The sequence below is a fragment of the Vulpes lagopus genome, chromosome 3, assembly GCF_018345385.1.
Source record: "Vulpes lagopus strain Blue_001 chromosome 3, ASM1834538v1, whole genome shotgun sequence".
Classification (NCBI taxonomy): Eukaryota; Metazoa; Chordata; class Mammalia; order Carnivora; family Canidae; genus Vulpes; species Vulpes lagopus.
Genome location: NC_054826.1, coordinates 127,525,421 through 127,537,016, shown reverse-complemented (window position 1 = coordinate 127,537,016; position 11,596 = coordinate 127,525,421). Strand labels below are relative to the sequence as shown.

At 56.3% G+C, this 11,596-nt stretch overlaps 1 protein-coding gene across 2 annotated transcripts; it reads right to left on the bottom strand.

Moving 5' to 3' along the window:
* On the bottom strand, nt 1-6,611 carry LOC121487288. 2 transcript variants are annotated; one of them, XR_005986818.1, is made up of 3 exons: nt 6,502-6,611; nt 3,492-3,654; nt 1-1,341 (listed from the first exon to the last, which is right to left on the bottom strand). XR_005986818.1 is itself a non-coding variant. In XM_041748829.1 (2 exons), the coding sequence occupies exon 1, from the start codon at nt 4,826-4,828 to the stop codon at nt 3,881-3,883; it is 948 nt and encodes a 315-aa protein (XP_041604763.1). In that variant the 5' UTR covers nt 4,829-6,495; the 3' UTR covers nt 1-1,341; nt 3,492-3,880. The 2 variants fall into 2 exon arrangements, 1 of the variants encoding a protein (XP_041604763.1); XM_041748829.1 differs by lacking the exon at nt 6,502-6,611 and having other exon boundaries at nt 3,492-6,495.
* Nucleotides 6,612-11,596: the final 4,985 nt, after the last annotated feature.

The following is an 11,596-nucleotide window of genomic DNA, read 5'->3' as shown; positions in this document are numbered from 1 at the left end:
GGAACCCAGCTGGGGCCCCTGAAACCCTGTGATTTCCTGTCTTTGCACCTGCACCTGGGTTGGTGTGGTCAGTCCATTCATGTGCCTACAGGCAGCCAAGGCGCGTTGACAGCTTGTGTCTATTTTCCAGCACTTGGTATGCCGGTGCCAAGGAAGTGTTTTGAATGCCTATTAAAATGATTATACCTGCAAGACTCCCTCTTGCCCCAGCTTTGTTGTCAGGTCTAAAAATACTTGTTGAGAACCTCCTCTGTGCCCAGCCTTCTGCGGCACACCCGTCACAGGCACCTTGCTTGGAATTCAGACTGGTCAGAATTCTAATGGTGCTAACAGGCGAGTTCCCTTCTCCCGTTCCTGCCGTGCAGCTAGCTGATTTATCACGTGCCCCGGGGGGCATTTTCCCAGACCTGCTGTTGGGAGGACCCTTTTTTGCCCAGAAGATAAAGATTCTTCATTAGCAGAGCCCCAGTGCAGCCTTAGCCCCTGCTTGTGGGCAGACCAGACCAGGCGGGGGACAGGGGTTTGACCCAACAGAGGGACATAGGGAACTGTTTTGAGTGGCTAACAGGGACCAATTCCAGGTCTCATGCCCTGGGGTCAGGTGCCATTGGTGAGACCTGTATTTGAACTTCTGCCTGGAGACAGGCAGACAGGCCAGCTAGCTGTGCTGTGAGTAAGGCCTCATTAATGGTTACACCCCTTGTCCCTGGCATGTGCCCTTCATCGGGCGCCACCAGCACAGGGCCACTGCCCAGTTCCCCAGTAACCGGCTGCCTGCTAGTTGCCGTGGAGTGCCAGTTGACATTAATCTTTGAAAAATCCCTGTGTTCTGCTTCAGGGTTGAGGCAGGGCACAGCCTGCCCTCCCGTTATGCGAAGATGCCTGCTGGGAAGGTCACATGCTTAAAACAAGTTGGCAAACACTCCTGTTGTTATTATTTAGAATTAAATTTTCCTCTTAGGCTAAAGTGGTTTGGGATTTTTCTGAGTCTTCGTGTTTCTTTCTTTTGTTCCTCCTTCCCAAGTACACTGGGTGTGATGGGAGCACCTGAGCTCCGAACTCCTCGGGCAGGAGAAGGGCTGGACTCAGATGCAGCGCCTCACAACAGCGTCTCAAGAGTTAAAACCATTTTGCACAAGGAGGGGTCCCAGTGAGGGCACCTGCAACCCTGCCTGGGGGGGTCAGGAAGGCAGGCAAAGGAGGGGGCGTGTGGGCCAAGGAGTGAAGCAGATTGGTGTCTCCTGCCTTGGCCTCCTCAACAGTGGACATCCGGAGAGGGTGGCACCAAGAGCCAGATCCTGAAGGGCAGGCTGTCAGGTGTAGCCCAGAGCCGTGTGGGTCCTGTGGAGTGAACATAGCGGGGGAGATGCTCAGGAGAGCAGTTGGAGGTTACAGGACCTGAGTTCACAAGAGGATTTTAGGCTGAGAAGAACGGGGACCCCTGCAAAAGCCACATTTAAGAGACACGTGGAGTGATGAGGGCAGGAATGGTGTGGCAGCCAAGGGGTGAGGAGACAGGCACAGGGGAGGGTGGAGGACAGAGGCAGGAGGGAGTCCTAGGGAGAGGGGAGCTGAGAGCAGCGGGGTTACCCCTGCATGTTTCAGGGAGATAAAGGCCCAAGGGTGTCCCTGCAAGGGGGGAGGTGGGTACACCCCTCTGGGAAGGAAAGAAAAAAGAGCAACAGAGCTGGAGCAGCCCATGGGTTCTCAGAGCAGAGAGGGAACGCTGTGTGTGGGGTGGGGGAACGGAGATCCAGGCCCCGGGGGAGATGCGGACGCAGGGCCAGGTGGACGGGGCAAGTGCACATGTGGGTGTGAGGCTGTCCCGGTGGGGGTGTACCCACCTCCGGGACAGGATGCGGGCCAGGCGGCTCTGAGGGCAGCTCGGCAGTTGTGTGCAGGCCTGGAGAAGTGCAGGCTGCTTCCCCTGGGCTGTGCCTGCTGGCAGAGGCAGGAGGGTGGGAGGGGCTTGGCAGGCGGGTCTAGGCTGAGTGGGCGAGGGAGTAGGGGCCGCTGGGTAAGGGGAGATGGAGTCACGACTGTGGGAGGAGGGGAGAGGACCGTGAGGAGCTCTCGGATGGGATCACGAGCCAGTGGGTTGTTCGTGACACACCATCTCTGGCAGTTTCAGAGCTGACTGGGAGGTGAACAAAGTGATAGAGATGTAAAGGCTTCTAGAGTTGAGGAGCATCAAGCCAAGGCTGCCCACCCTGCCTCAAATTGCCCTGCAGGGATGAGGGGATAGGAAACAAGGACCCTGAACTGGCAGGGTCCAGGAGGAGCACAGATAGAGGGGGGATGGGATCCGGGGAGAGCCCAGATAGAGGGGGACAGGGGACGGGATCTGGGGAGAGTCCAGATGGGGGAGTGGGCAGGGTCCAGGAGGAGCACAGATAGAGGGGGGCAGAGTCCAGGGAGAGCACAGATAGAGGGGGGCAGAGTCCAGGGAGAGCACAGATAGAGGGGGGATGGGGACCAGGGAGAGCCCAGATGGGGGGGTGGGCAGGGTCCAGGGAGAGCACAGACAGAGCGGGGACAGGGGACGGGATCTGGGGAAACCCCAGATTGGGGGTGGGCAGGGTCCAGGGAGAGCACAGATAGAGGGGGGCAGAGTCCAGGGAGAGCACTAGTGATAGAGGGGGGACGGGGTCTGGGAGAGCCCAGATAGAGGAGGGGCATTGTATGGGGAAAGGGGGATGGGGTCCAGGGAGAGCTTAGATAGAAGGGGTGCAGAGCCTGGGGAGAGCCGATATGGGGGGTTAGGGCCCAGGGGAGCCCCCTGCTGTCTGACCAGGACGAAGGGCACATTTGGAGAGAGGATGAGGAGGTGGGTGCTCTGTGTCAAGATTCCAGAGCAGAAGAGGGGGAGGGGGAGAGGTGGGTGAAAGGACAGCACATAAAGGGCATTGGGGGTCAGTGACTGGTCACGCCAGTCTGCGGCACCATCTCCCCCAGCCCCAGCAGAACCACGTGTCATCCTACAGCTGAGGGCGCAGGTGGGGAGGTGGATATCCCCACGCGGGTTCCACACGGTGACCTCCAGCTCTGTCCCCGTGGCCTCCAGCAGATTCCTGGGGGTGGGAGGGGGCATTCTCCCAGCCTCCCCACAGACGCATGGAAGACTGGGCCTCATGAGGAAGTCCGATTTGACTCAGACTTGAGAAGAAGGTTCCGGAGTCATGGGAGTGGGTGGTCACCACCTGCCTTGGAATGCGCCCAGGCCCATCCCTGCCCCTTCTGACTGTCGAAGCCAGATGGCCTCAGGGGCATCTCCCGGCACCCCCCCCCCCACCTCCTTCCGCCTCCTCCTCGGAAGCGCGCCTGCCGTGGACGGGAGCCCGTCCTCCAGGTGGCTCCACTGGCTGCCTGTACCCCAGTGCCCGTAAGCTGAGCTCTCCCTTCCGCGCACGTTGTCTTTCCCACCTGGCCCACTGCCCCGGGGCCTCGGCACTCCGAGCGTCTCCGCTGGGCAGTAAGCATGCCTTTCTCACCTGCATGCCCAAGGGTGGGCTGGAGTGGGGTGGCGACACCTCCGCGTGCCCGTCTCTGATGCCAAGTAGATGTCATCAAGGGATGCCTCGTTCTACTGTCCCCCTGCCTTTTCATAGGCTCCACCCTGAGGGACGCTGGTGGTCTCCGAGGCTGAGGGGCCACCTGGAGAGTGAAAAGCCATGCCTTCCACATGGGGACACTGCCTGGCAGGGGGACACTTCTCTGTCCCCTGGAGCTCTGCAGGCCCAGAACCAGGCATGTCACCTGTCCTGTTGTTCTGCTGCGTGCACGCGCAACATGTGCACACGCACCCGGCTGGGGCCGCCACCACCTTCCTCTCGGTCCCTTGTGTGCCGCTGTCCTGCTCCCTGAACAGATGGAGGATTGCTCAGAACGCAGAGGAAATGCTGAGACAGAGCTGCTGACCCCCACGGCACAGCCGCCCCGTCCTGTGCTCGGTGACTAAGGTGCAGCAGGCCCAGCCCTGGGCCGTGAGCTGTTCTGCGGCCGGGGGTGGGGACGCAGCCAGTAGGACTGGGTCAGGATCCCCGTGCAGGCCTCCCTCCCTCTGCACAGAGCTGCCTCTTGCCCTGTGGAACCACAGTTGGCCCTTTGGTGGTGTGCAGGGCTTGTGTGTGTGCACACGCATGTGCCCTCCAGGAGGCTGACAGGTGGCAGAGAAGTCCAGGAGCCAGCACTGTTGGCATCTGGGCAGGACCTGCCTCCAACCTAAGCTGCTCTGACATTTGCCTGAGAGGCATCCTTGCTTTAAGAGGCACCTCATATGCCCACGTGGAGTAAACCCTCTGCTCTGCCAACCCTGCCCCTGCCTTGAGCCAGATTCTCTGTTCCCTGCTTGCATGTCTGCCCCCACTGTTGGGTCCTCTTCATCCTCACTGGGTGGCCACATCCCACCCCTCCTCATGCCTCCTCCCTGGACCTTGCCCTTCTTTCTTGGCCACCAGGGCGATTTTTCTAAAATGTGGGTCTGATTGTGCCAGCTTCTGCTTAGATTCACTCTCCTTGTGCTCCCTCTTGTGTGGGGTGTCTCTTCTCCTAGTGCAGCTGGCACACAAGGCCACAGCCCCCTCCTGTCCCAGCTCCAGCCCCGTGGCACCAGCTGCCGCAGGCCCCCCAGCTTGCTGTGCCTGTTGGCACTCCTGCACCTGGCCGGCTCCCCGTCTTTGTACACCCAGGGTACCTTTGCTGTGCTCAAGTGACGTCCATGCTTTGCCTTGCTAGTCTCCCGTTGCCCTTCCTGGTCTCTCGTGGCACACAAGAGGTATCTCAACACAAGTTTGTCAAATGAATAAAAGTCTGGGGCAAGGGGAGCCATGGTGGTATGCCGGGCCCCCGGGAGGCACGGCCTGGGAGGGACGCACAGACCCCAGTGTTGGTGGGTAGTTCAGATGGAATCACCCAGACTTCATTCGTGTGTCTGCGTTTGTCACAGGAAAGTGAGATTCACATCCAAGAGTTTGAGAAAATCACGTTCCCCATGTAAGAGGTGAGAAATGCAGAGGTGTCATGACTCAGCGGACCCTGGGCCGTGTTTTGGGACAGCAGTGCGGCTCTAGGAAGCCAGCCCTGCCCAGGCTGAGGAGAGAGCTTGGGTGGGGCTGACCGTCCAGGTGGCCTGTGCTCCTGACGTGAGAGAAGGGTTGTGGGTGCAGCAGGGGTCGCCGTGCGTGCCCCACGGGCTGACAGACCTGAGCGGGTTCTCCATGTGCTGGGGACTCGTGGGTGCCCTCTGTACTTGGTGCTCTAACCTATAAAGTGGAGCCGTCTCTGCATCGTTGACTTGTCCTTAGAATTACGGGAGCTAGGGCAGCCAGCAGCTGTGGGCTTTGTGCTCAGCCGTCCCTGAGGATGGGGGAAGAGGGCTCCCACTTGTGCAGGTGGTGCCAGCTGCTTGCTCCTGGGCATCTCCTGCCCTGCTGTCCCAGCAGGCGGTCTGTGGGCCCTCTCCTCTTACCCTGCTCCCGTAGGCAGGGGCCCTATACACCTGATGGAGGAGAACCGGCAGGTTCGGGGCACCTGGGCTCCTGCACCGCGGGCCAGGACCTTCTTGGAGGTCTGGAGGGCAGAGTTGAGGTTGAGAGGAACTCTCATGGGGTGCACCCAGGGAAGTGGCTCCTCGTAGGAGCTTCCTCCCTAGAGACAGAGGAAGAATGGCCAGAACACAGCAAGCAAGGCTGGGGCCTGTGGGGAGCATCCCCCCATCACCCAGGCCTGATGTAAACTTGCCTTGGGCATACCCAGGGCAGTGGCCAGAGGGCAACAGTGGTCAGCGTGACGGGAAGAGGAGCCGGACTGAGTTATTGCCAGTATAGCAAGATAACACTGGGCGAAATAGGGGTCACTCATTTCCACTTAGAGTTGTGTGTTTGTTTGTTTGTTTGTTTGTTTAAGATTTATTTATTTTAGGAAGTATGCTCCGGGAGGGGGTAGAGCGAGGGGAGAGAAACTCTAGCAGACTCCCCTGAGGTCATGGCCTGAGCCGAAACTAAGAGTCAGGTGCCCAGCTGACCGCACCACCTAGGGGCTCCTAGAGTTCTGTTTTATTTTTGCTCAAAAATAACTGTCTGTAGGTGGCCTGAATCCTCGAGACAGGCACAGTGCTTGAGAGGGTCACTGGAGGGGCTTACAGGAGCAGGGGAAGCAGGTCTGTTGAGGAGGCCATTTGGAAGGACTGCTCCTAAAGAGAGAGCAAGGGACTCCGGTGGGCCTGTGGGAGAACCTCTCCCACCAGAGGGGGCCGTGCTGGGGGCCCCTCTGCAGGACTGGTCAAGTGAGATGACCCAGCAGGTCTCTGTCACTCCCCAGATGTCCCTGAGCCCGTACCAGGCCAGGGGACCCTGTGCAGAACGAGAAGCCCTGGGGACATCTGAGCAGCCTGTGTGCCAGGCGAGCCTGGGCGCTTTCTATAAACAGTCTTCATTAATCCTCCTAACAATTGGCTTTTAAGCACATTCGTTGGATCACATCCCTTCCCTGCTTCCGGCTTACCTAGAAGAAAATCCACACCCTTCCCGGTGCATGAGCTGGCCCCTGGTGTCTCTGCTGCTTGTTCCCTGGCTTGCTGTGCTCTGGCCATTCTGGACGCCCGTCTCTTCCTTGAAGCACACCAGCCTGTTCCTGCCTTAGGGCCTTTGCACCTGTTCTTCTCACTGTCCAGAGTGACCTTTCCTCTCTTGGCCGCTTCCTTCTTGTCACTGGAGCTCAAATTGAGAGAGGTCCACTCTGATTAGCCTAGTGAAGTAGTTGTCACCCACCAGTGTGCTGTAGCCCTGGCTCTCTGAAATCATCAGTGTACCTCTGGTGAGTCTGAAAGGAGATCGAGTAGAATTTTTTTCAATTTTCCCAGAATTGTAGGTGAGGCCCAGAGCTGAGGACAGAACATACCAAGTATCTCCCTACATTCCAAATTCTGCGAGCCCCCAGGGTGGTGGAGAGGTGTCCCCTCCAAAAACCAGCCTTGCCCCCATCCTGTTCCTCTGCAGTGAACCTGAGACAGGTTGGGGAGGAAGGTGGCCTTTAGGTGAGTGCAACATTTGTGATAAAAAAATCATTTCCTCCCTCCCTCCCCATCAGGAGGCCCAAGGAAAATGGTTTTCCGGGGCACTTGGTGGTGGAGCCCGGCTGGCAAGTTGCCAGAGCGTGGATAAGGAGAAGTGAGAGAGAGCGGTGGGGGGGGGGCGGGGGGGGGGTGCTTGCCTGCTGGGTGCCACTTGAGCCCCCAGCCAGTGAGCCTGGAGTGTGAGCTCACCCTGCAGGTGTTGCATGAGGGCCACCACCCACGCGGTGGGTTGTATTTATCAGCTCTGTTTTATACGCTGGCACCTGCCCTTTGGGGAAGAGGCAGGCTTGTGTGAGGTTCAGGCAAACAAGTGACAAAACTGGCTCGGAAGCCAGGCCTGACTGGCTGAACCCTAGGTCATCTCCTGCATTCGCTGCTGCCTCCCTTCACCCCAGCCCCCAGGTGTGGACGTGGAGCGGATGAGGCCCATTTGCTGCGTGGGGGGCAGGTGGGCAGTGTGGTGTGGCAGCTGCGAGCTGCAGGGGGGATATCTGGGGAGACAGGCCGTCAGCTCCAAAACTTAGCTCCAGAGCAGGAGCTTCAACCTTGATTATCATGTTTGCTGTGTTTCCTGCCCCCTGACTTGTCCTTCCCAGTAGGGAGCTAACAGTCCCACTTCATGGTGAATGAGTGTGTGTGTAGATCTAGGGAAGAGGCCTTGTGGGATATGCACTAACATGTGAGCAGCGATCATCTTTACGTGGAAGGCGGAGTGGGATTGGGGTGAGGGACTGAAACCGGACTCGACACTTCTGTTCCATGATTTTGTGTTATTTGACCATTTTGTGATTATGAGTTCCTATTTTAAAATGACAATGACAGGTAAGAAAACCGCCCTGGATCTGGTTTTATAGACGCCTGAGGCGGTCACTGCAAGCCTTGAGTGCCTGGCCTCAGAAATGCTGCGCTCCCTCTTGGGGTGGGGACTAGAGGACACCTGTGCGGGTCCAGGGAGCTCCTTTGGGGTCTCCCGAACAAGCCCTTGCCTTCGACTCCCTCGTGTCCCTGAGCTACTTGTTGCAGCAAATGAAACTGTTTGTCTGCTTCTCCCTGGAGGCCCTTCTGACGGAACTTTGCAAAGTGCGATAATCGTTTTTGGAGTTTCCAGTTTAATATTCCACCCGAACGTGAGGCCTGTTGAGTGAGGATTGGTGCTGTCCTGCCCAGCTCTTGTTCTGCTTATAAACATGTTTACTGCCCTGATAATTTGCTGCTGTTCATGCACACAGGATGGGCCTGGGGTCCCCTTCAGAGGTTAGTGGGCCCAGAGCCCGGAATGAAGGGTTTAAACCCTATAAGTCCAACACCTGCCTGGCTCAGTCCGGAGAGCGTGTGATTCTTGATCTCCAGGTTGTGAGTTTGAGTCCTACATTGGAGGTAGAGATCATGTAAAATTAAAAAAGAAAAAAAAAAAAAGAAAGAACGAAAACCCCACAAACCTATAGGTAATTTGCACATGGGGGCTATGGACGCAGCCTCGGCATGGCTCTGGATATGGCTCTGGGAACAGCCATAGGGCCTGGGGAAGAGGGGGCCGTGGCTACTTTCCCACTCAGGATAGAGCAAATACACTGGCTCCATTAAGACTTCTTTTCTTTAGGGACACCTGAGTGGCTTAGTGGTTTAGCGCCTGCATCCAGCTCAGGGCGTGATCCTGGAGTCCCGTGATCGAGTCCCACATTGGGCTCCCTGCATGGAGCCTGCTTCTCCCTCTGCCTGTGTCTCTGCTTCTCTCTCTCTCTCTCTGTGTCTCATGAATAAATAAATAAATAAAATCTTTTAAAAAAAAGACTTTCTTTTAAGATTTTATTCATTTATTTGAGAGAGCATGAGAGAGAGTGCAAGCACATGAATGGTGGGGCGAGAGGCAGAAGGAGAAGCGGACTCCCTACTGAGCAGGGACCCTGACACGGGGCTCAATCCCAGAACCCCAGGATGATAACCTGAGCTGAAGGCCGACATTTAACTGACTGAGCCACCCAGGTGCCCAAGACTTACTTTCTTCTGAAAAGGAAGGCTCCAGCCCAGCAGTAGGCTGGGTCCTGCTGTGGGTGAGGCATTGGCTGGTGGGACATGTTATGTGGATGTTGTCACAAAACCTTTATCTTAGTTAATCTTCTCTATGAGGAAGCTCCTATAAGAGCGGTATCAATTGACACCTGGGTGGCTTAGCAGTTGAGCATCTGCCTTCAGCTCAGGGCGTGATCCCAGAGTCCCAGGATCAGATCAAGTCCCACACTGGGCTCTATGCGTGGAGCCTGCTTCTCCCTCTGCCTGTGTCTCTGCCTCTCTCTGTATCCTTCATGAATAAATAAATAAAATCTTAAAAAAAAAAAAAGAATGAAATTCTGACGGGGTGCAGAATGGACAGGTGGAGCACAGAGGTATTGTAGGGCAGTGGAAATACTCTATATGGTCCTGTTGTGAGGAGATGTCATCCTACGTTTGTCCAGACTCCTGGAATGTACATCTAGAGTGAACCTTAGTTACTCTACAGATTTCAGGTCATGATGATGTGTTAATGCAGGCTGAGCTGCTGTGGCAGATGTCCCCCTCTGGTGAGCAGTGCTGACCACAGGGGCGTCTGTGGATGTGTGGGGGCAAGGGGGTGTGAGAAATCTCTGTACCTTCCTCTCCATTTTCCTGTGAACTTGAAACTGCTGTAGGGACGCCTGGGTGGCTCAGTCAGTAGAGTGTGCAACTCTTGATCTTGGGGTTGTGAGTTCCAGGCCAATGTTGGGGTAGATGTTACTTAAAAAATAAAATCTTAAAAAAAAAAAAAAAAGAAAGAATAAAGAATAAAAAATAGTCTTAAATTTAAAAAAAAATGATACACACTATGAACCTAGATGAACCTTGAGGACGTTGTGCTCAGATAAGCCAGACACAAAGTGATGAATGTGCATGATTCCACTTCTGTGAGGCCCTTAGAGGCGTCCCATTCATAGAGAGTAAAAGGGTGGGCGCCAGGGGCTGCGGAGGGGGTGTCCTTGTTGAATGGGGGTAGAGTTTCAACCGGGGGAGAAGAACAAGATTTGGGGACTAATGGTGGTGAGGGCTGCACAACCGTGTGAACACACTTAATGTCTCAGAACCATGCACTGAAAAATGGCTAAAATGGCTAATCTTATGCATATTTTACCACAATGAAAGAAACCACACCATATGAAGGCGCTTTCTCAAGCCACCGTCTCACTGATTCTTTCATTTCTGCTCTGCATCCTTAAGGTTCAACTTCCTTTTTATGTTTTCAGATGAATGTTATAGATGCAGGAGAAATTGCAACTGTCTGGTCATTCAGTGACACCTTCTGAAGCAGAGCCTGAGACCTCTGGACATTTGTTCCATCTCGGGCGGAAAGGCTGGTCCGAGGTACGTGGGCAGACATGGCATTTTTGTGCCGGGGCAGGTAGCCTTTGGCAAAGACAGACGTCAAGTTGTGGCATCCTGAACGGTAGACTCCTGTCTTACCGTCCACATGCAGTGACCCATCAGCCAGAGAGTCTCAGGTTGCACGTCGTACCTGTTTTGTCACGTCTGCCTGGATCTCAGTGGTTGCCCATGATGGAGGGACAGCACCAGATCCCCCAATACCTCTGTCTCACTCAGACCCAGAAACACGTTAGTGTTGAAGCTCCGACACCTTCCATTTATTTCTCAGCCCTTAAGTCTACTCCCCGGCAGTGATTCTTCTCTCCCTGAATCTTAGCTGATATCTCTAGAGAATTAAGGGCTGGCCGCTGGCTTCTGACCCAGGGGATAGTGGGGCAGAGCAGGAACACGGTGGGGTGCAGCACGCACAGCCATGAAGGCCCGAAGCCTCAGGGAGCGGAAACTGAGTGTCTCTGGACTTGCTGGGGTGCCGTGGTCTGGTGGCCCGTGGGTGTGAGGGGCTGGGAGGGGGGCTGGCGGCCCAGGTGGGGGGAGGCTGATGGCCCAGGGGGGTGGTTGGTGGCCTGGGTGCTGGAGGTTGGCAGCCCAGGGGGGTGGTTGGCGGCCCAGACAGGGGAGACTGGTGGCCTAGGGTGGTGGTTGGCAGCCTGGTGGGGGGTGGCTGGTGGCTCAGGGGGGTGGTTGGCAGCCTGGGTGGGGGGTGACGGTGGCCCAGAGGGGTGGTTGGCAGCTCGGGTGGGGGAGGTTGGCAGCCCGGGGAGATGGTTGGCGGCCTGGGGCGGGGAGGCTGGTGGCCCGGGGGCGGGGGGCGGGGGGGCGATGGTTGGCAGCCCAGGTGGCGCGGGGGAAGGCTGGCCTAGCCCTTCTGGGAACTCAGCCCCAGCCTCTGAGTACTCAGTGTGTGTGACCTACTCCAGTACCTGCCCTGTGGAAAGAAGTTCTATTCTACTCCAGAGCTCATAGTGAATTCTCATATTCTCATAGTGAATAACAACTTATCTGAAATGGAAGCCCTTCTAATACTTTATAGAAAGATGAAACAAAAACATGCTCTTTAAGACATGACCCTTCACCTGCACGTATTAAGCATGATCTTTAATCCGACAGGATATGGGATGGCACACAGGTTAA